Raw genomic sequence first — 21,272 nt, forward strand, 5'->3', positions numbered from 1 at the left:
TTTTTGCCTTAAATGCAGATCAATGGCTGACTGAAATGAATACATTGCAAAAATGTGCATGTATTTGGACTTTATTTGCGTTGCATTTGAGAGCAACGCGTTTTCTAAGTCTTTTTACTGAAAATACTTATCATAAACCACCATCATGCTAAGAAGAAAATAGTCTAATTTGTGTTGAACTGTATATTTGTACCCCACTTTAGTATCCTATCACTGAAGTTTAACATTTTCTTGCAAAACTAATCTTTGCTCACGTTTAATAAAGTGGCTTTGTTCTAGCCACTGTCTTCAAGCAACTTTATCTGGGTGATTTCTCCCTTTATCTCAACCAGCTTTGCAATGTCTGGTCCTTTCTCTGACAGTCTCGAAATTTGTCATATTTAAGTAATGTTACACATCACTTTATATTAATACACTGAAATGCTGATAATGCATAAATCGTCTTTAATTACCCGTCACTGTATTTGTTGATAATATCTTTAACATCTCAAGTTATCCTGATGTATTTTCTTAAGTATAGCATATTTAACTCAAACTATGTAAAAAATTATACATTTTATTAAATTAACACTATGGGAAAAAATAATGTTACTTCTCAAGTGTGCTGAAAGTAATCTAACGCAACTCAAGAGGGCGGGGCTACAGGCATCCACGGCCTTCAGCCATTGGCTGCCTCGTATCACATGCGTTGTTGTCAAGATGGCGTCTCAAAATGGAGGTAAATTTTAATTCCTCTTGTCACTGGTAACATTAGTTATTATTGTACTAGTGCAACTGACCGATTAAACCTTATAAACGGTTATGCTGGTCAACATATCCTTTTAATGAATTGATGAACTCCGTTTCAAAAAAGGTTTTTCCCTCGGAATAGCGTCATAAAATAGTTTGGAGTCAGTCATTAGCAAGCTACGTGTCAAGCGACATCGGTTACTAGATTAAATATTATACAAATGTATTAATGCAGCGGTTATGCGGAAAAAACAATACTTTTTGTAACTTGCCTCAATTTTTAAATATGTACTTTTGTTTATTTTACGAAGCAATGCTATCCAATGCAGCTAGCTCAGCTGGTTCACAACAATACAAACAGCTGAGTGAACATAACATACCGCCCCCCCCCCATGTGACTTGTCATAACATTACATGCTAATTTAATATTATATTCTGCAAAAAATGAGGATTATTTCTCCGAAAGTTGCAGCATTTAAACTTAAACCAGTGTCCGAACCAGTGTTGTAATAAAGGGCATGTATCACTCATTTATTTATTTATTAATGTGTTATATATTTAGGTGAGGACTTTGAATCCTCTCTGCTAAGTTTTGAAAAACTTGACCGAGCTTCACCTGACCTGTGGCCGGAGCAGTGTAAGTTTGAGTGTCTAATATTATTGATTTGAACTAAAATAGTATTTTATAAGATGTAAAATTCACAGATGACCCTAACACGTATTTGATCATGTTTTTTTCTAACGAACCTATGAATGTTGTTTTGAAAGTCCCATGTACTTGTTTAACATTTTAACAGTACCGGGTGTCTCTGAATTTGCTGCATCCTTCAAAAATGTGAGCAAAGAATCAAATGATAAATTAAAATAAATTATTTTGAAAGTTTGCATTCAGGCATGAAATTGAGACCGTTTGTTGTTCCAGCCTATCACGAATTCTCCGCCCAAGTGGATGGCTGAACTGGAGTCGGAAGATATTGAAATGTTGAAAGGTCTGTTGCCTCTTTCATAAAATCAAAACAAATTAAATCAAGCATAATTTTAGCATTTTTATGTTATGGACCAATCTGACACATGCTTTTTAATATGGTTAGACTAATTGCAATATGAATTTATAAAAGCTGTAGTATTTTTTGTGTTATGATCTTTTTTTTGGCATTGGCACTACAAATATGAATCTTCTCATGTTTTTTGTTGTTTTTAATTAGAATTAGGAAGTTTGACCACAGCAAATCTGATGGAGAAGGTGAAGGGACTGCAGAATCTGGCTTATCAGTTGGGTTTGGAAGAATGTAAGTAATCTTAGTTTCTTTGAAACATTTAGTTCATCTGTGCACTAAGAAGTCCACTAGATGGCGATATTAGCAAAGAAGAAACACGTTTATGAATACAAGAGCTACTATTAACCAGTTTTCTCCTGCTGTTAGCTTTATGAAAGAGGTTCTTTAAAACATATAAATTATTATAAATAATCTAGCACTTAAATCCATATGAAGCATACCAGAAAAGTGACTTCTTTTTTCTATATTTATTTTAGTTGGTAAGTCTTAAATAAATCCCCACTCTATATTTAAACAGAACTGGCTTGTTGCCCAGTAGCTCTGAAATGTTATATCACAGAATTGCTAGATGTAGTATTAATCCATACTGGCAGGATTACAGAAAAGATAAGTGTTTCCATGACTTTCTAGATGAAAGTGGGCATCAAATGTACAAATATTGTGCAATTTGTAAAGTGAGTAATGAGTAACACTGGTTTCAAATATATTACATTTCTTCTGACATTTTGACCTTTTCGTGGCATGTTCAAAATAATCCCTCAGCAATCTTCCTTTCAATGAGAAACTAGGGTGAATCTAGTTAAATCTCACACTCAAAACTATATCGGTTTGCTTGAATTTACCATATTATTTTTAACAACTTGATTTTTTCCGAACACGTATCAATTAAATGTCTTACTGACCTGAAATATTCTTTCATTTATTATTCTATTACATTTGAGTAAAGATTTTTTTAGAATTTATATTTTTAATATGCCATCTCATGTTTCTATGTTTACCATTTGATACTGAAAACATCTGAATTTTTATATAAGTGCCAACTCTCTAGGGTAAATATGCCACTTTTAGGTACAGCTTTCATGTTGCTTTTGCTATGTAAAAATTGCATTTCTTTTACATATAGAAAGGCCTGAGTCTGTTCTGCCTGCATTTAATATCTTTGACTTTGCACTCAGTAGGCTTTCTGCTAGCAGTGTAATAAGTCAACCTAGATGTCTCCACCCTCCTGTTATTTTGTCCTCTGCTTGTTCATGATGTAGGAATGCAACATGCTTCAAGACATTTATTCATTTTAACAGCAGTAATTAAATTAGTTTCCAATGCTGAAAACAGGTCCTCTCCATCTAATATATAACCTGTGCGCCACAAAACTGTGATTTAGTGTGAGTTTGATTTCACATCTGTTTCTTATATATATCTTTGGCTATAGCCACCCACTAGTTACCTTAGTCTCTGGTAAGACTCTGTGCTGTAAAGTGGAAAATATACTGGTGAAGTGATGTCACCTTGTTGTGAGTTCACTGCTGATTTGTAAATCTCCATTAAGAGAGCATGATTAAAGTAGGCTCGTTCAACCAAGATTATGCCAAACATAATTTGTCACAGTTTTATGCCATTGAGGGAAATAATATAGTGACATGAGCTCCTAAAGTTTTGCATAAAACCCATTGATCATGTTCTCAAGCATAATTTGAGAATGATCCAAAGAGCGTCTTGTGCTTTATTGGAAACAAGAACATCTGACCATCAGTTGGTGTACACATGATCGATGTAGTTAGATTAGTAACCTAGAGAGTGCAAAATATGAAATGTCATATTCGTTTATCTGTTCAAAAGTTGAAGAAATTAATACTTCTGTTCGGGACTAATTAAATTGATCAAAAATGTGACAGTAAAGATATTTACAATTTTAAGTATCATTTTCAAATAAAGATATTTTTTATATATATTTTTACTCATCAAAAAATGTATCATAGTTTCCAAAATATTAAGCAGCAAAACAAAAATGTTTCTTGGGTAGAAAATCGGCATATAAGAATGATTTCTGAAGGATTATGAGACACTGAAGACTGGAGTAATAATGCCGAAAATTCAGCTTTGCATCACTGAAATAAATTACATTTTAAAATATAATAAAATAGAAAACTGCTCTTTTAAATTGCAGTTGCATTTCACAATATTACTGTTTTAACATTTTAATCAAACAAATGCACCCTTGCTGAGTCTTAGAGACGTTATTATTTAAAAAATCATAACTAGTCTATATCATAATGTTTCTTTGTATCACATAGTACAAAATTTTAGTGTTTGTTTTAAGGTTTAAATGATAAAATCCCAGATTCACAATATGGTCTTTTAGGCTGTTTTTAGACATTTGTAGATTATTTTAAGATGCGTAACATGACTGTAGAAGAACTCGGCTAGCTGAACTCCACGATAAAGGTATTTTAAAATAAGCATACTGGTATGTAAAGCCTCTGCACTGAGGAGACAGATATGAAATTACGATTATCATTCGGCTCAGAGCAGCATTTAACGCAGCGCCCTTTAATGTGGTGTGGTTTAATTTTCTTCCTTCTCCTAGCTGTCAGGAGAAGCCTTGTAAATCTGATCTACTTTTTCATCATGTTTCTTTCTCTCTTCAGCGCCTTTAAACGAGCTGACGAGAGGTAGTGTTAGGAGACGGGAGGGTGAGGGGGAGGAAAAAGATTTACTGCACTTTTGGCACGACGGCCATTAAAGTCCTGATCTGGTTAATGGGGATAATGCAATCAGGCAGTGAAAACTCACCCCAAAGGCAAGGTTATCAGCCACACATTTGTTTTAGATATTTATTTCGACCTTCGCCTCGGGCACATGCAGATGCCGAGTCTTTAGATGCATTAGCCGCATATGTTTGGGATGGAAAAATATGATCAACAGCAGCATAAATTAACCTCTGATTAATCATGTACTTATGTTAAGCTTAAAATGTATAAATAACAGTATATTAAGTATCTTAATGGCTTGATCTTGAGTGGATCAGGCCATTTTCATCTTGAAATGCTACATGAGGAGTGCGACCGTAGGCAGATAAGGATATCATGTGAATGTGTGTGTATTTATTTGCGTGTGTGAGCGTGACATGTGCCACACCAGTCTCCTTGGGGACGTTTACCCCTCCTCTCGTAGCTGAGTGACGCTGATCAGGGTCGTTGTGGGATGGCCTGACGCGTGCCTACCCCTCCAGCCCCCCACCAGTACCCATCTGCTGCGGGCCGTGATGAATGCTGCTGTCGGGGGGCTGCTGAGCATGGTCATCAGGCCCCTCCGCTCCCACAGGACCAGTCACTACACTGATAAGTACTGTTATTGAAGGTAATTGAATGGAGAGTACTCCTCTGGGACAGCCAGGCCTCAGGCGATACTGATGATATCTCCGATTACACTGCGGCGGCTTGCACAGATGATGTAACACACTTGTTTCTTCTTGAGTAATTGTGGGGGTGTTTTTTTAATTGGTGCGTCAAATAATCTGTAAATATCTTGTAGGTCTAACAAGATTGCTACCGTATTTTTGTGTGCTTAGTTGCAAAACAAGCAGCAGGATAATAGGAATAGATTACATTTATTAATAGCGCCTACTAAAGGGTTTTCAAAACTCCCTAACCCTGAGGATTAAACATGAATAATATCGCAAATCGTGCAGTTGTTGAGGAGAGGTGTGCTATTACTTTTCAGATTTAGCTTTGTATCTTTCAATCTTTACAATTATATAGCAAAACCCTGGCAACCATCTTAGTATCATTCTGGCAAGTTTGGTACAGTAAAATAGCACTCGCATAAAGCTAGTTAGTCTAATGTTTCCCTGGACAGATATCTTGATTTCTGTTTATTACAGATGCTACGATAGGAGTACATATGGCTCAAAGACAAATAAGAGTGTCCACGATAAGGAGATTAAAGTCTTTTAAAAATCTGATATGAGTCATACAAGTTTTTTTAAATGTACTGTTTGTATTTATGGTGGTTTCATGTGGTTTTGAAAACAGAAATGAAGCTAGAAATGGCATAGTGTAACTATCAAGTAAAATATAATATTTAGAGTATTAAGTAATATTTATTTTGCAAATTTATTTACACTTTAAATGCATGTGAGTGTGCATATCTTAATCATCTTTTTTAGAATGCATTATATAGTGTTATGAAATAGTTAAAGTGCGTGTATGTATATATGCATATATAATATATATATATATATATATATATATATATACATACACACACACAGTACAAATACACATATACACACACACATAGACACGTACATAAAGTGTATACAGTATATACAATAAATTATTAATTAATAATCATGTTTTTGGTGAGTTGCACCACATTTTACAACCTTATTTAGCCTTACCATGTAATAAAAAGGCCATATTATCTGATATTTTATCTGACCTTGACATGCAGTCATGAGGGTCTGCAGAGGTCCTCTTTATTATGTAATTTATTTTTTCTACATGTTTCTGCATTTTGGTCATACCACTTTTTTTGGCAGACTGAAGTGAAATATAATTGTAGACGTTTTGAAGTTTTAGAAGTTCAAACGCTTTAAATATTTTCCCTAAGAAATAAAAGATTGTGACAAACTATTTAGATTTTTAAATGAAGTTCAGTCTTTTAATCCTTTTTCCTGTATTAAAATGTCAGGAGAGTTTTGTCATTTTTACAGACCTTAAGGCCCCTAAAATACCTAAAATAAAATAAAATAAAAACTTTGTAATGAATTTGAATTTAGAAATGTAAAAAAATGTTCTTTATACAGGAAGCATATTCAAGTAGTTTTATGTATAAATTACTATATAAATGAATGTATTTTTGAACAAATTAATAGATCCTCACAAAAACTGGGTGTGATTTCACTGACCCATACATGGTGCTTCATATAGGAGGAAAATGGTACAGATGCACCATGCTAAAAGTTAAAGATTCACAGTTAGGAACAAAACTCTGGCTCGCAACATCCAAGAACCTCCTGCTGTTCAATCTGTTCTTACACCCAGTATGAAGGTCACACCCGTCCAGCGCTAATGGCCCCAATGTTCACTGCCTCCTCCCCTAGATCAATCTCTTCTCTATTAAGCGGAGTGTGTCGCTGAATATGATTGCAGTGATGCTACCCTACCGTAGTAATGTGCTTCCATCAATCCATCAGAGACACCCGACCGCAGGGGCAAGCAGTTATGAAGTGCTGCTAGATGACAGGCTGAGCTGGGGGAAAGCTCTCTTCGACTTTACTCTCCTCTGTCTTCCTGTCCTCTCATCTCCCCCTCCTCTCACACACTATTCCTTCTGCTTTATGGCCATTACACTGCCGACTGGAGAAGGGAATGTTTGTGGAATCACATTCAAAATATAATCCTTAATTTCCCTTTCAGGATCGTTTTGACCCTGACTTGCTATGACGACATTCAGACCTTTCGACCGCACAGATACATCCTGTTATATCTGCTGTTATATAGCTCGGTTCAGATTTGGACCAATGCAGCAGGAGAGCAGAGGGAATTCATCTAACTCGCTCTCCCTTCTCCGTCCTAGCCACCACCTCTGTCAACAGATCGGAAATGACACCTTATTTCCATAAATGCATTAGGAATTCATTGGATTTTCTTTCCTAGCTAATCATAGCGCTTGTGTGAAACCTTTTAGGCTTTTTAATGAATGAATTTTGACTGATTGCCTATTAATAAGGACACCTCTTGAACAGGGATAGGCTGTGGCAGGGCTGGCTGGCGTTCGTGAGCGCGTGTGTGTAATGATTCGTGGTGTCAAGCGGTTGGAGGGAGGAGTGAGAAGAGGAGAGCTCTCGGCTGGGACATTAAGAGGAAGCAGTGGCTCCCTTGGGAAATCACTCACCATGTCTGCATCTTAAATATCTCTGTGAAGTATCAATAAGTAGGTAATTGAATTTTGAACACAAACATGAGCATCAGGTGTATGTGTTCCAACGCGGGGACGAGAGGGTGGGTTTGTGTGCGAGCGTGTGTCTGTCCTCCCCCGTCCCATGAGGTTTTGGCAGCGAGAATGGATGTTAAATCTATTAAATAAAGATTACTCCCCGTAATAGCCAAGTGGCCGTTTCAGATGCGCAACAGGGGCACGATTAGTGTGTTTGACTTCTAATGAAAGTGAATTGGGGCAGTCAAGTTTTGGAGAGAATTCAGTTTAAGGTCTAGGGATTCATTTTCTCCTTAGGCTTAAAAACAAACCATCTTGTCTCTAGATGTGCTTTAATGGCTTCTAAAAGATGCTTACATCTCCCAAGATAAAAGACCTTACAGTTAAACTGCATTGATTTTGAAACAGAAAAGTTTAATGGTAACATATAATTGATCATATTTCATTCAATGTGTTGCTTGCAAACCTGTGCATTTATTATTTAATGCACATACATATACAGCTCTGTGTGTGGGTGTGTGTATATATATATATATATATATATATATATTATATATACACACACGCTATATTTTAGTTAAAATTTATAGCTGTAATTTATTCGTAATGTTAAATTATCAATCTTAATATATTCATTTATTCATCTATTTATTTTATTAATATATTAATAAATAATGCCATGTACATAAATATACATTCAATTATACATGTATTAATGATATATTATTGAATTTATTTGTTACTTTTTTTATTACAATATATAATACATGATTTGTGCATGTTATATATTAACTATATTTTATTATATATTTTAACTATTTTAGTTAAAAACTATAGCTGTCATCTGTATTGTGTGTGTGTCTATATATAAAAATATATATATTTTGCTCACTCATTCAGAGTGAGCAAAAGGGCTGGCAAAATCACTCTGGACCCCTGTTGCCGTCTGGTCGACGCTACAGAGCTCTGAGCACCAGAACGGCCAGGCACAGAAACAGTTTCTTCCCTCAGGCAATCCATCTCATGAACACTTGACAACAAATGTGTAACACACAACACTATTATACATTTTATTCATCACACATACTTGTTTTCATTTCATATTTGCACATATCAGACCTGTACATACATAATTGTCTATATCATATTATATATTGTGTTTTTGCTATTTTGTACATTGTCTATTTGTATATTATTTTTTTATTATCTGTTTCCTGTCCTGTTGCTGTCATTCTGTGGAGCTTCTGTCACTATAACAATTCCTCGTATGTGTAAACATACCTGGCCAATAAAGTTCATTCTCATTCTCTCATTCTCATATATATAGATATATATATATATATATATATATATATATGCATACAGTGCCTTTGCGAAAGTATTCATACCCCTTGTTGCTGCCTTATCTTAAACTGCTTTAACTTTTTTTCCACATCAATCTACACTCCATACACTATAATGGTAAAGCAAAAAAAAAAAAAAAAAAAAAGGTTTTTAACAACTTTGCAAATTTATTAAAAATAAAAAAACTTAAATGATTCCATTGAATAAGTACTCATACCCTTATCTGGGACAGTTGGAATTTAGCTCAGGAGCATTCATATCGCTTGTAGGTGTTACTAGACTTTGAGTGAAGATAACCCGTGGCAAATTCAATTGAATGGGTATGATTTGGAAAGGCACACACGTCTTAATAAAATGTCCAACAGCTGATAATGCATATCAGAGCAAAAACCAAGCCCTGGGGTCAAAAGAACAGTTTGTAGAGTTCTACAGAAACAGGTTTGCATCAAGCCACACATCTGAGGAAGAGTTCAGAAAAAAATTCATCTTCATTGAAGGGTCACAGAAGCATGTAGTCTCTGTTACCCTTAATGGAAGAAGTTTGAAACAACCAGGATTCTTCTTAGAGCTGGCCAAACTGAGCAATTGATGGAGAAGGGCTTTGGCTAGAGTGGTGACGAAGAACCTGATGGTCACTCTAGTTGAAGCTCCATGATCGTATATGCAGATAGGAGAAATCTACAGAAGGACTAACACCACTGCAACACATGATCTAGGCTTTATGGCAGTGTGGCAAGACTCAATCCTCTCTTTAGAGTAGACAAATGAAAACACACTCAGAATTAGCAAAAAAGCACCTAAAGGACCCTCAGACTGAGAAATAATATTATCTGGTCTGATGAACCTCAATTCCAAGCATCATGTTTGAAGGAAAGCAGGCACTGCTCATCACATGCAGAGTACCATCCCAAAAGTAAAGTGTGCTGGTAGCAGCCTCATGCTGTGGGGCTGTTTTTCAGCGGCAGGGACTGAGGGACTCGTCAGAGTAGAAGAAAAGCTCAATGCACCAAAATATAGAGATAGCCTTAATGAAAACAGGAGGAGAAGAATAGCAGATAATTGCCAAATGCTGATGAGCAAAGCTTGTCGCATCAAACAAAAAAAACTTCAGCTAAATATTTAGTTAAGGGTATGAATACTTATGCAATGTACTTATTTCAGTTTTTTATTTGTAATTAATTTACAAAGTTGTGACAATTCTGTTTTTGCTTTGTCAATATGGTGTATGGAGTGTAGACTGATGTAGAAAAAAAAATAATTTAAAGCAGTTAACATAAGGCAGCAACATAAAACGTGAAAAAAAATGAAGGGGTATGAATACATTCGCAAGGCCCTATATAATACCTATATGTATATACACTCACCGGCCACTATATTAGATGCACCTTGCTAGTACCGGGTTGGACCCCCTTTTGCCTTCAGAACTGCCTTAATTCTTCGTGATTCAACAAGGTGTTGGAAACATTCCTCAGAGATTTTGGTACATATTGACAAGATAGCATCACACAGTTACTGCAGATTTGTCGGCTGCACATCCATGAATCTCCCGTTCCACCACATCCCAAAGGTGCTCTATTGGATTGAGATCTGGTGACTGTGGAGGCCATTTGAGTAAAGTGAACTAATTGTCATGTTCAAGAAGCCAGTCTGAGATGATTTGAGCTTTGTGACATGGTGCATTATCCTGCTGGAAGTAGCCATCAGAAGATGGGTACACTGTAGTCATAAAGAGATGGACATGGTCAGCAACAATACTCAGGCTGTGGCGTTTAAACGATGCTTAATTGGTACTAAGGGGCCCAAAGTGTCCCAAGAAAATATCCCCCACACCATTACACCACCAGCCTGAACCGTTGAGACAAGGCAGGATGGATCCATGCTTTCATGTTCTTTACGCCAAATTCTGACCCTACCATCTGAATGTCGCAGCAGAAATCGAGACTCACCAGACCAGGCAACGTTTTTCCAATCTTCTAATGTCCAATTTTGGTGAACCTGTGCGAATTGTAGCCTCTGTTTCCTGTTCTTAGCTGACAGGAGGGGCACCTGGTGTGGTCTTCTGCTGCTGTAGCCCATCTGCTTCAGGGTTTGACGTGTTGTGTTCAGAGATGGTATTCTGCATACCTTGGTTGTAACGAGTGGTTATTTGAGTTTCTGTTGCCTTTCTATCATGTCTAAGTCTGCCCATTCTCCTCTGACCTCTGACATCAACAAGGCATTTTTGTCCACACAACTGCCGCTCACTGGATATTTTCTCTTTTTCGGACCATTCTCTGTAAACCCTAGAGATGGTTGTGTGTGAAAATCCCAGTAGATCAGCAGTTTTTTAAATACACAGACCAGCCCGTCTGGTACCAACAACCATTCCACGTTCAAAGTCACTTAAATCCCCTTTCTTCCCCATTCTGATGCTCGGTTTGAACTTCAGCAAGTCGTCTTCACCACATCTAGATGCCGAAATGCATTGAGTTGCTGCCATGTGATTGGCTGATTAGCAATTTGTGTTACCAAGCAATTGAACAGGTGTATATATGTATATGCATTGTATATTAATGTAATTAAGTAGTTGTAATTAGAGTTTATTACATATTATAGGCCTACTATACTATTATATTATTATATTACAGAATACTTTACTTACTTACTTTTACTTTTGTCATTTAGCAGACGCTTTTGTCCAAAGCAACTTACAAATAAGAAAAAGTAACTAAAACTAAAAGTTACAACTCTATAAATACTATCTACCCACATATTTAAGAAAATAAAGAAATTAAATCAAATTGACACATGCATATAACAACATTTCAACAATAAACATATAAATGAAAAAAACTCAAATAAAAAGCGATACTTTAACATTTAATGTACAATTTAACATACAGATGTGTATATATTTATCATAAATGTGTATAGGTGTGTATATATTTATAATTTAATAAAAATATCTAAATATTTTCATTATATATTAAGAAAACCTTATTTTAAAGCAACCGAACATTACATTACATTATGTAACACTTTAATTCTGCTCATGTATCAGCTCACCTGTGTTAACGTTATTTTGCCTATTAACTCATCATGAAGCATATTTGCTTTATTCAAATATTAATGAGTGTACATACAACATCAAGAAGATAATATGGCCTTTGGAATCCATAATATGCCATTTAGTATGGATGTCACCGGCAACAAGCTGCTGATTAACTAAGTACAGAATTAGTAATTGACCTTTCTAATCAACTAAACAAATCTCTAACTCCTGCTAATCAGTATTGATCTGCCCCATCCAGTGACATCTTCAGCTTTGTGCGTGTGTGTACATGCTCATACTTGTCTCTCTGTGTGTGTGTGTGTCTGTGTGTTTTTGCGCGAGGCTAGCTGGCAGGACCCTCTACACTCCCCTTTTTAATCTAACTCACTCAATGCAAATCATTTCCCTTCTGCTCTGACGGGAATTGAGGATAAATGGAAATCTAATTAATGAGTGGATCAGAGGGGTGCACTCTAGTGAAGGGGTCTCATGGGAGAATGCTTAGCCAGACAGACTCCTGTATTGTTTTGGACAGAAAATGTGAGGGAGATTGGGAGAGGGGTAGTAAGAGTTAGAGTGGGGTTGTTAGTTCAGCTATGACGAAGCTCTTTCCCCCTGTTTGTGTACCCCTCCAGAAACCAGTGGCCCATTTAACAAAGCGTTAGCCGCCCTATCATTGACATTAAACCTGGGATTAAGACACATTTACTTATGGAAAGCATTTAAGGCACTAATCTCTCACAGTGAGACTGCAGTGTGAATGCGTAATGACTGTATTATCTTATAATGCCTTTCGTTACTTAAGTGTTTCACTTATAATGGTGACATCTGTATTAATACACTGAAGATTAGGTTGCATTTCAGGCTTTACTCGTAGCTTTCTCAGGGATCTAATAGTCAGGAGTCAAGTGTTCATGTGCCTACTGTTTGAAGTCCCGCCCCCAAATATATGATTCGACTATCAGTCGAATATCGGCAAGATTCGAAAATTCCGATTCGACTATGAAAATTCTTAGTCGTGGGCACCCCTAAATATTTCACAATATTGCTTATACTGTATTTTTGATCAGTTAAATGCAGCCTTGGTGAGCATAAGATACTTATTTCAAAAATGTAAAATCTTACAGAGCCCAGACCTGTTTTTGTATCGCCTTATATCCTCATGATTTGCTAATTTCTTTGACTTATAGTCTTTTTAATATTTGAACAAAATATTTGAAGAGATTATATGAACCTTATTAAACACTTACATTTCACTGCTGGTTATACTCTGTATAATTGTGTATGTGACAAATAAAAAATCTTGAATCTTGAACAGTCTGAATCCAGGTAGCATCATGTTTAATCCAGTGATAGACAGCTGAAGGTGAATCCACTGACACTTGCGCCTGTCGATGCCACACAGGGCAGCTCATCTAAATTACAATCCGCCATATTATTTCATTAGCTGCCACCCAACATCGTGGCTTACCCTGTCCCTCACACCCATCACTTCCCGTCTGAAAAACACACCCAGCAGCTCATCAATGCCTGTGTCAGCCTGACCACAGGAGGGGTCATAGCCACTACACCTCCATTTCTAAACGACCAGCAGAGTGTATTATTATATTACTCTGCCTGATTAAAATATACCATGGAAAGTTACTTTATCTGTTTCTGATTTTGGAGACTGTCTTTGATATTACAATAAGCTATTGACATTTTTATTTTTCCAGCTCGAGAAATGACAAGAGGAAAATTCCTGAACATCTTGGAGAGGCCCAAAAAGTGAAGATCCAGATGGTGATCGTTGACCTGTCGGGGCAGCTGCCAGTTGATTGTGAGCTTGTAAGGCAGAAAACAGTAGCATGATACGCTAAATGCTTTCACCAATATTTGACTGATTCGGGGTCAAAACATCATAACACCACATTGTTTTTGTATATACGTTTAATTTCTTTAGGATGTGCTTTTCAATAAATGTTCATAAATGTATTTATTTTTCACTCTACAGTTTAATACAACTTCAATTGTTTAATAAAAATACAGTTTGTTTAAATAAAGTACAATTGGTTGTGCTCTTGTCTACATGCCCCTCCTAGATTTTTTTGTTTGTTTGTTTTCAACATTTTAAAGACACTTTTGGCATCAGCTAGTGCAGCCATCCATTGACGTTTCCTAAAAGTAGCTTCCATGAAACAATGAGGGAGTTCATGAAGTAGCATTCAAACTTTTAATTAGGGCAATAACTTCATGCCTGTGCCACTCCATCGACTGCTCCATTAACGTCCCTCTTTTGCTCCGGACATGTAAAAGGCTTTGACATGAGAGTGCTTCCACACCAGTGCAAAGCCATTTTTGCTATTTAATGGGAATTGGAAGTTTTGAAGGCCCCCAGCACAAAACATTGCGTAAAAATAATATTGCTCATTGTCATCCCTGTTAACAAGAGTTGACATAATTACTAGGGCCATTTCTTCTCTAATTAGCACACTTCCAGGGACATTGGCGCAAACGGTCCGGGAGAAAAGGGAATCAGACAGGCATGCTGAACGGCAAACAAAGAACGCTCTGGCGAGCGTAATTAGGTGAGACAGTGGCCAGGACTGTTCTCGGCTGGAGATGTCGTAGAGGCTTCGGCTGCGGTTGGCGAGTGTTCACTCCTGCTCCCACCAATTCTTAGAGGTACACCTCTCCCCCAGTGCCTAATAAGCCCCTAATTGTCTTTCTGATTCACATGGAACGAGGAAGCTCCAGTTAAACCCTGCAAAGCTACTGCTGGTGTCTGGTCACACTCTGGAGGACCCAGATTTGCCCTCATTTTTATTTTTTAATGTCTAAATGCTCTACAGTAACTTTTGACCAAAAATGTTTATAGTTCGATTTTTTTTTAAAGATGAACTTAATCAGAATGGTACAAAACTTTTGTGATTTTTGTGCCTTTGGCTATGTGAACACACAAAAATTGGACATGATTGGAAATGGCAAAATGGTTGAAAAGAAAAGAAAATCTCTTTGTGGTCAAAAATGACCATCAAAGGAAATTAATGGGAAATATGAAAATACAGAGAAGTTTCGAGGTACAATCTGCAAATTGGCCACAATGCTGGAAAAAAATGTGCAGCAATGAACTTATGAGCAAACAACTGTAAGTAATATTAACAACATGTACCTACTATAGGGTTAGGTTTAAGGTTGCATTGACCCTTCGCAGGAGCTTGACTGACAGGTGATCTGACCAATCATAATGAAGAATCCACCATTTTGTCAGACAAACAAATCTGACTGGAGAGTAATGTTAGATTAACTTAAGTGGACTTGAATTTGAAAAATGGTGTGTATTGACGTCTTTCCGCGTTTGAAATAAAATACCTTTTGATGTTCGTTCATTTTTATTTTGTGCTTTTAAGTAAATATGAAGAAACAATTGGTTCACGTGCCGCTTGAACAGAGGCGCTTCAGTGATCTGTCATGATACAAAGAGCCACAAAATGGTATTTATTGTTTCAATTTCTCAAAAATTACAAAATTTGAAAGCCTTTTTAAGACTTTGTAATTAAATAACTTACATTTTAAAACACTTGTAATCAGACTACAGTTACTTTTTTATTGATTATTTGATTGCATATTATTCACACATAGTCATAATTGATTGATTCGCCCTAATTCCTCTTTTTCATCTTTTAAATGTTCCTAAAAGAGCCTACCGCTTGTATACATTCAGAAAGTCTTCCAGTTTTGTGGGCATTCACACAAAGAATGCACAATTTTAAAATACACAACTTCACATTATTTCTTATTCACAGTTCATGTAATGCAGGGGTTCCCAACCTTTTTTTGTCATCTGAATATCTTTCACCTAATATATTTACTTTGATTTTTAAATAAATATTTGAATAATTAAGTATCATATTTGCATGTTCACGTTCTCTGTTCATTAAAGGTCACATGACATGCAGGTAAACAAATTAAATATTTTATTTCTTTATTAAGGGTTTTATTTTGATTGATGTTATTCTAAATTGATTTATTTTAATTTTCCATTTGTATGATTGAATTAATAATGAGCTTTTCATTAAACTCATGAAGCCCCTGCAGTTCATTTACAAATCCCAGTTTGGGAAAACTTAACATAACAATGTTTAATGCACTTCATGTTATTAATCACAACAAATGAAATAGAATTTCTTACTCTTTGTATTTTTGTATCAATATGATACAATATTATCCTATTTAAATCAATGTGATAAACGACTTGGGTAAAACATAATCTAAAAGTATTCTACCTAAAATGTGTATTATGGATTACGTTACTAACTCCCATTCTAAGTAATCTGCTCAGCTCTTGATGTCAGTGTCCTCTTAGCGTTTGTATTTTTCACTGCGTGAGAACATGATGTGTGGTGTGAGAGCGGCATGGCTTGTCAGACATAGCAACAGTAACTAAGGGGGGCAGGTCTTTGCAAACGGTCAATTATGCATAATTTACTGTTATTACTGGAAGTAGATGTAACGTTGTTACAAGGACACCAAAATAAAGTTTTACCAAATTTTGAGTAACAAAATGCTTTCTCTGTGTGCAGGTTTGGCTGTAATAATTGAAGTGAAGTAAGCTTGACTATTCTCTAGCAGATATTTCCAACTTTTTCTTTTGGCAAACAGTCTCACATACTAGTTGAATGAGTGTATATGTTCTCTGTCCTGTTGTTGATCTATTAATAGTCTAATTCGTAGACTTCATGACCGAACTTTGCACTTGTTGGTTCTGTACAATTGCGTCCGTTACACTATGTTGCCCTCGTTCATTATGACAGTAGTGATGTGCAGTGACTGTTGTGAGCGAACCGGTCAGTAAACGGGCATCACGGAAGCTGCGGTTCACATAATGGCACCCGCCAGTAGTCGTGGCCTGTCATAGGTCCTGTCCAGACATCCTCCTTAAGATGAGGGTCATTCCCCACAGAGGGTCTGTCTCCAGAAACACCAGCACAGCCATAAACAACCAGTTGCCCTGACCTCGACAGGCCTTGCTGCCCTAACAAACGTCAATCCAATGTGCCCTCAGGCCTTTAATTAGCTGTCAATTAGTGCAAATTAATCAACTCCTCGCCTAATTAAGCAATGCCGACAGGCAGCTTCCAAACACACTATTGTGGGAGCTGTATGAGAAAACTGGAGCTAGCAAACTCTCTCTCCATCAGGGGGTCATCGGGCCCTTGGCTGTTTGTGAGGGAGAGAACTCTACAGTTGCCATTTTTTTTCCACCTACTCAGCACAAGGTGTTTGCCATTATCAGACTGCAGTCTCAGGAAAAGGAGATTCCCAGTAGCCTTCGCAGTCACTTTAAAACACCTCACAGGCACTTCAGTTTAATTCAACACAGGTTTCTTAACTTTTACAAATATTTGATTTTGCTTTGTAAAAAGAACATTCTGGGTTCAATACAAGTTAAGCTCAGTCGACAGCACTTGTGGCTTAATAGTGATTACCTGATGCAATGGAAGAGAATGAGGCCAATATTTGGAGGATATAAAAATGGAAATGGAAAGCTTATGATTGTATAAAAGCACCTACAGTAATTTTTTAGGTAAAACTTGTCTATTATTTAAGTTGTCTTGGCGTTTGTACTGTTGCTTTAGGATTTATGGCATTGTGTTGTCATGTCATTACAATCGAAATTTTTCAATGTTATTTAATTACGCGTTTGCCCCGTTCACTTCCATTAAGTGCCTCACTGCAAGTTTTGTTGCGTTTTTTTAAGAAAAGGAGGGATGCTAAATTGTAATCACAAGCACTTAACTTGTATCGAACCTGGAATATTTCTTTAAACATTTTTTTTTTAGATGTTTTTTTAAGTCTGATCAAAATTGCTGATCAAATATATAGTAGCATGTTGTAAAATATTCTTACAATTTAAACAAAGTTTTCTATGTTAATATATTTCAAGATGTCATTTATTCCTTTGACGTCAATGCTGCATTTTCAGCATCATTACTCCAGTCTTTAGTGTCACTTGATCCTTCAGAAATCATCCTATTCTGATTTGGTGCTCCAGACAAATTTCTCCTTTTTTTCAATGTTGAAAATAGTCATAATGCTTAACATTTTTATGAAAACTGATATATTTTTTCAGGATTCCTTTATAAAGAGTTCATGGTATTTGTTTGGAATAGAAATCTTTTGTGACATTATAAATGTCTTTACTGTCACTTTTGATCAATTTAATGCATCATCACTGAATAAAAGTATTGATTTCTTTAAAAAAAAAAAAAAAAAAAAAAAAAAAAGTTGAATGGTATACCAGAAATTATCACTTAACTGTATTGCATTTATTAATATAAATTCGGTTAGGTCTTGTTCAAAAATGATTCCCTATGATTGCCCCATAAAAACATAAGATATATCACGAAAAGTGAGGGGAAGCAATAAGTATCTTCAGGCACAGTATTGATTGTTTTCATGTTAAAAAAGAATGGTTGGATGATAGTAACAAAGGTCACGTTAATACAATTAATGCTAAACAATATCCAGTAAGATATCAGAGGTTCTGGATGAAGGGGAACATTAGTGGGGCTTTGGGGGTGTAGTTAGGAGACACTCCTTTATGCTGCTGCAGACTGTGTGTGTGTGTGTGTGTGTGTGTGTGTGTGTGTGTGCTTGGTGTACAAAAAATGTAACATTAAAAACAATTCATCACTTCCAATACATTGCAAATACAGAATTATGACCAGAAGAGCACAAGTGATTCTTCATTTAGATTGCCTAGCATGAGAAGATCAAGTACCAGCAATCTGTGTAGGGGCCGGACTAATGCAATACAATGTCCCTATAATACAGCCACATCCCAAAGCTCATTACCTTGCAGTGACCTTCCCGCAGCGAAAGTTCTATGTAAAGACAAATAGCAGTCAAGCCTTTCAATATAAGAGAGGTCTTTATGCATCACATTACACTGTAATTGTTACAAGTTTGGACAAACTCTCATTTTAGCAGCTTTGAAAAAGTACACAAGGGTGCCATATGTTGTCCCATATTTTTGGTAGAGGTCAAGGCAGCGGTGTAATTTGCCATCCATCTGTTTGACTATCGCAATCGTTTTTTCAGTATCTCAACTGCTTACTTGTGTTTGTATGGTGGATTTCACTTAAAATAAGTAGGCAATAGGCCCACAAGAGACTGAATATTCAGAGAGAGGGGTATAGGGGGACAAATTTTGCAACAGCTGTTTGCCTTTTAATCTGCCACCATCAGATCTTCCAGTCTTTGATAGGCCACCCAATCTACACGAATGACTGAACTAAATCTTTCCTTAATCTACAGCCTTATTAGTTTGTCCTCTTATGCATGTAAATCAGAATGCAGTCATTTCCATATGTAGATGGATTATTAAAAGCCATGGAGGGAGAGTGTTTTTTTTTCTTTTCTTTCACAATAAACAACAAAGCCCAGCACAGATTACAGCAGAAGCGGTGGCTATGAGAGGGCAGGAGGCAGTTTGTAATTGACAGGCTGCTTTGACAGAGCAAGCCTTGTGAATAGATGGGTTTATCTAGACCGGGTGATGTGTCATTAGCATATCTTGATAACATTGATTTCTTCATTACCCTTAATGAAATTTCCACTTAATGGCTTCTAATTAGTTTCAACTGGTGCCTATGTAATTGCAGCTGTAATATTTTGCTCAGCGGCGCAGGGTTTAATGGTTTGAGGCGACGAGTTTTATTCTCTCGCACTACTTCTGCATTTGTAGTCTAAATTTGCAGATCAGTCGTTTGCTATATTCCTATGTAATTAAACTTTACTTTTGTATGGCTGCCAGTTTTGATGATCATCTCATGTAATTGCCATGGAGCCAGGCCAACAAAGAATTAGCATGGATGGGTAATTGAATAATGTCCCATAAGGCCACAAATCACATGGTTTTTCTGTGTTTTAAGCTGTTCAAACTGGATTACGGTGCACCTTTATTAGTAAAACTGGGGGTATGGTTATTATCAGGCCACTTCAGCACGATAAAACATCTCGAAGAGTTGGGTGTACCTATTAATTAGCCAGAAAAGCCACAGGTCAGGCGCGGTCTCGCGGGAGCGCGCGGTTGGTGTAGTATGAATCATGACGTTTATTTATGCATCAGCACACGGCACTTTGATAAGATTGGTGTTATCTCTGTCTCCATCAACGGCTCGCTGCTCATTTCCATAAATTATATCCCAGTAATTATCTGTCCAGATGTCCAAATTGTGCCACAAATTATCTGCAAAACGAATCAAAATCCCACTGTAATTTAGTAATAGCTGATTAGACCTCGGTGTATTAGTAAAGAAACTTGGATGTAATTGGAATAAGCTATATTTTGCAGTCTGTTGAAATGGGTACAAATATGTTTTATATGCAACAGTTCTTCTGAAAGTGTAAGAATAATGTAACGTTGCCAATAATAGGCTACTTGAACTTTCCCCCATGGCCTTTACCCTTTTAAATTAAACATGTAAAAAACTCTTTGTACTATTTTAAACAAATAAAATTAGACACCGACAAATCTTGATGGCCCTCTGCTTCCAGGCTTGACCAAGATTAATTAAATATTTAATATTCAAATTTAGCCATGCTGCTTGAGCTATATTAAGCTGATTTCCTAGAATTTCTTTTAAGGAGTTTACGGTGCATGATTATGACAAATACCCGTTTTTCGTTTTCTTCTTATTATTTAATTATTTTGTGTGTGTGTGTGGGGGGGGGGGGGGGGGGGGGTGTCTTATTAAAAAGATGAAACTCTTGAAAATTAAATTTATCTTAAAATAATCAGTACAGAAATTTTGTTTTACAATTTTACAATTTTATTAGCCTATTATAATTTGAAAATTCAATATTTTGGCCTTTTTTTAAATATAGAAATATCAAACGGAATGCCACTTATAAACGTTGTCAAAATCATTTGTAAATATTCTCAAAACTTGACACGTTTTTTCTTTTTTATATTCTCAGACAGACCCATTTATATTCATTATTTAGAGCCTTGCATTTATGAACGACGCCTTTTATTTTAAGCCTAAAGTGTTTTAGCTTTTGCAAAAGAGAAATATGCGATACGAATTATATAAATCCTTACAGGTTCTGCTGAGACCTTTACCATCCAACAGAAATTAGCTAAGCAATTTATTTCAGTGACAAACGTTCGGCCTTATATGATT

At 36.3% G+C, this 21,272-nt stretch overlaps 1 protein-coding gene across 3 annotated transcripts; it reads left to right on the forward strand.

The window, feature by feature from the left end:
- Positions 1-669: 669 nt before the first annotated feature.
- LOC306886136 (protein lin-52 homolog) lies at positions 670-18,340 on the forward strand. Of its 3 annotated transcripts, none has more exons than XR_013785607.1 (7): positions 694-718; positions 1,292-1,366; positions 1,527-1,564; positions 1,652-1,718; positions 1,935-2,018; positions 13,818-13,929; positions 14,571-15,465. XR_013785607.1 is itself a non-coding variant. In XM_079443031.1 (7 exons), the coding sequence occupies exons 1-6, from the start codon at positions 700-702 to the stop codon at positions 13,871-13,873; spliced, it is 339 nt and encodes a 112-aa protein (XP_079299157.1). In that variant the 5' UTR covers positions 697-699; the 3' UTR covers positions 13,874-13,921; positions 14,571-18,340. The 3 variants fall into 3 exon arrangements, 2 of the variants coding, with proteins under 2 accessions (XP_079299158.1, XP_079299157.1); XM_079443031.1 differs by having other exon boundaries at positions 697-718; positions 13,818-13,921; positions 14,571-18,340; XM_079443032.1 differs by lacking the exon at positions 14,571-15,465 and having other exon boundaries at positions 670-718; positions 13,818-14,167.
- Positions 18,341-21,272: the final 2,932 nt, after the last annotated feature.

Source organism: Barbus barbus (assembly GCF_936440315.1).
Source record: "Barbus barbus genome assembly, chromosome: 20".
NCBI lineage: Eukaryota > Metazoa > Chordata > Actinopteri > Cypriniformes > Cyprinidae > Barbus > Barbus barbus.

Excerpts from the sequence above, each read along its gene's own strand:
- LOC306886136 (XM_079443032.1), top strand. Across the intron at positions 1,719-1,934 it reads AGATATTGAAATGTTGAAAG|AATTAGGAAGTTTGACCACA; the intron begins GTCTGTTGCCTC and ends GTTTTTAATTAG. Across the intron at positions 2,019-13,817 it reads TCAGTTGGGTTTGGAAGAAT|CTCGAGAAATGACAAGAGGA; the intron begins GTAAGTAATCTT and ends TTATTTTTCCAG.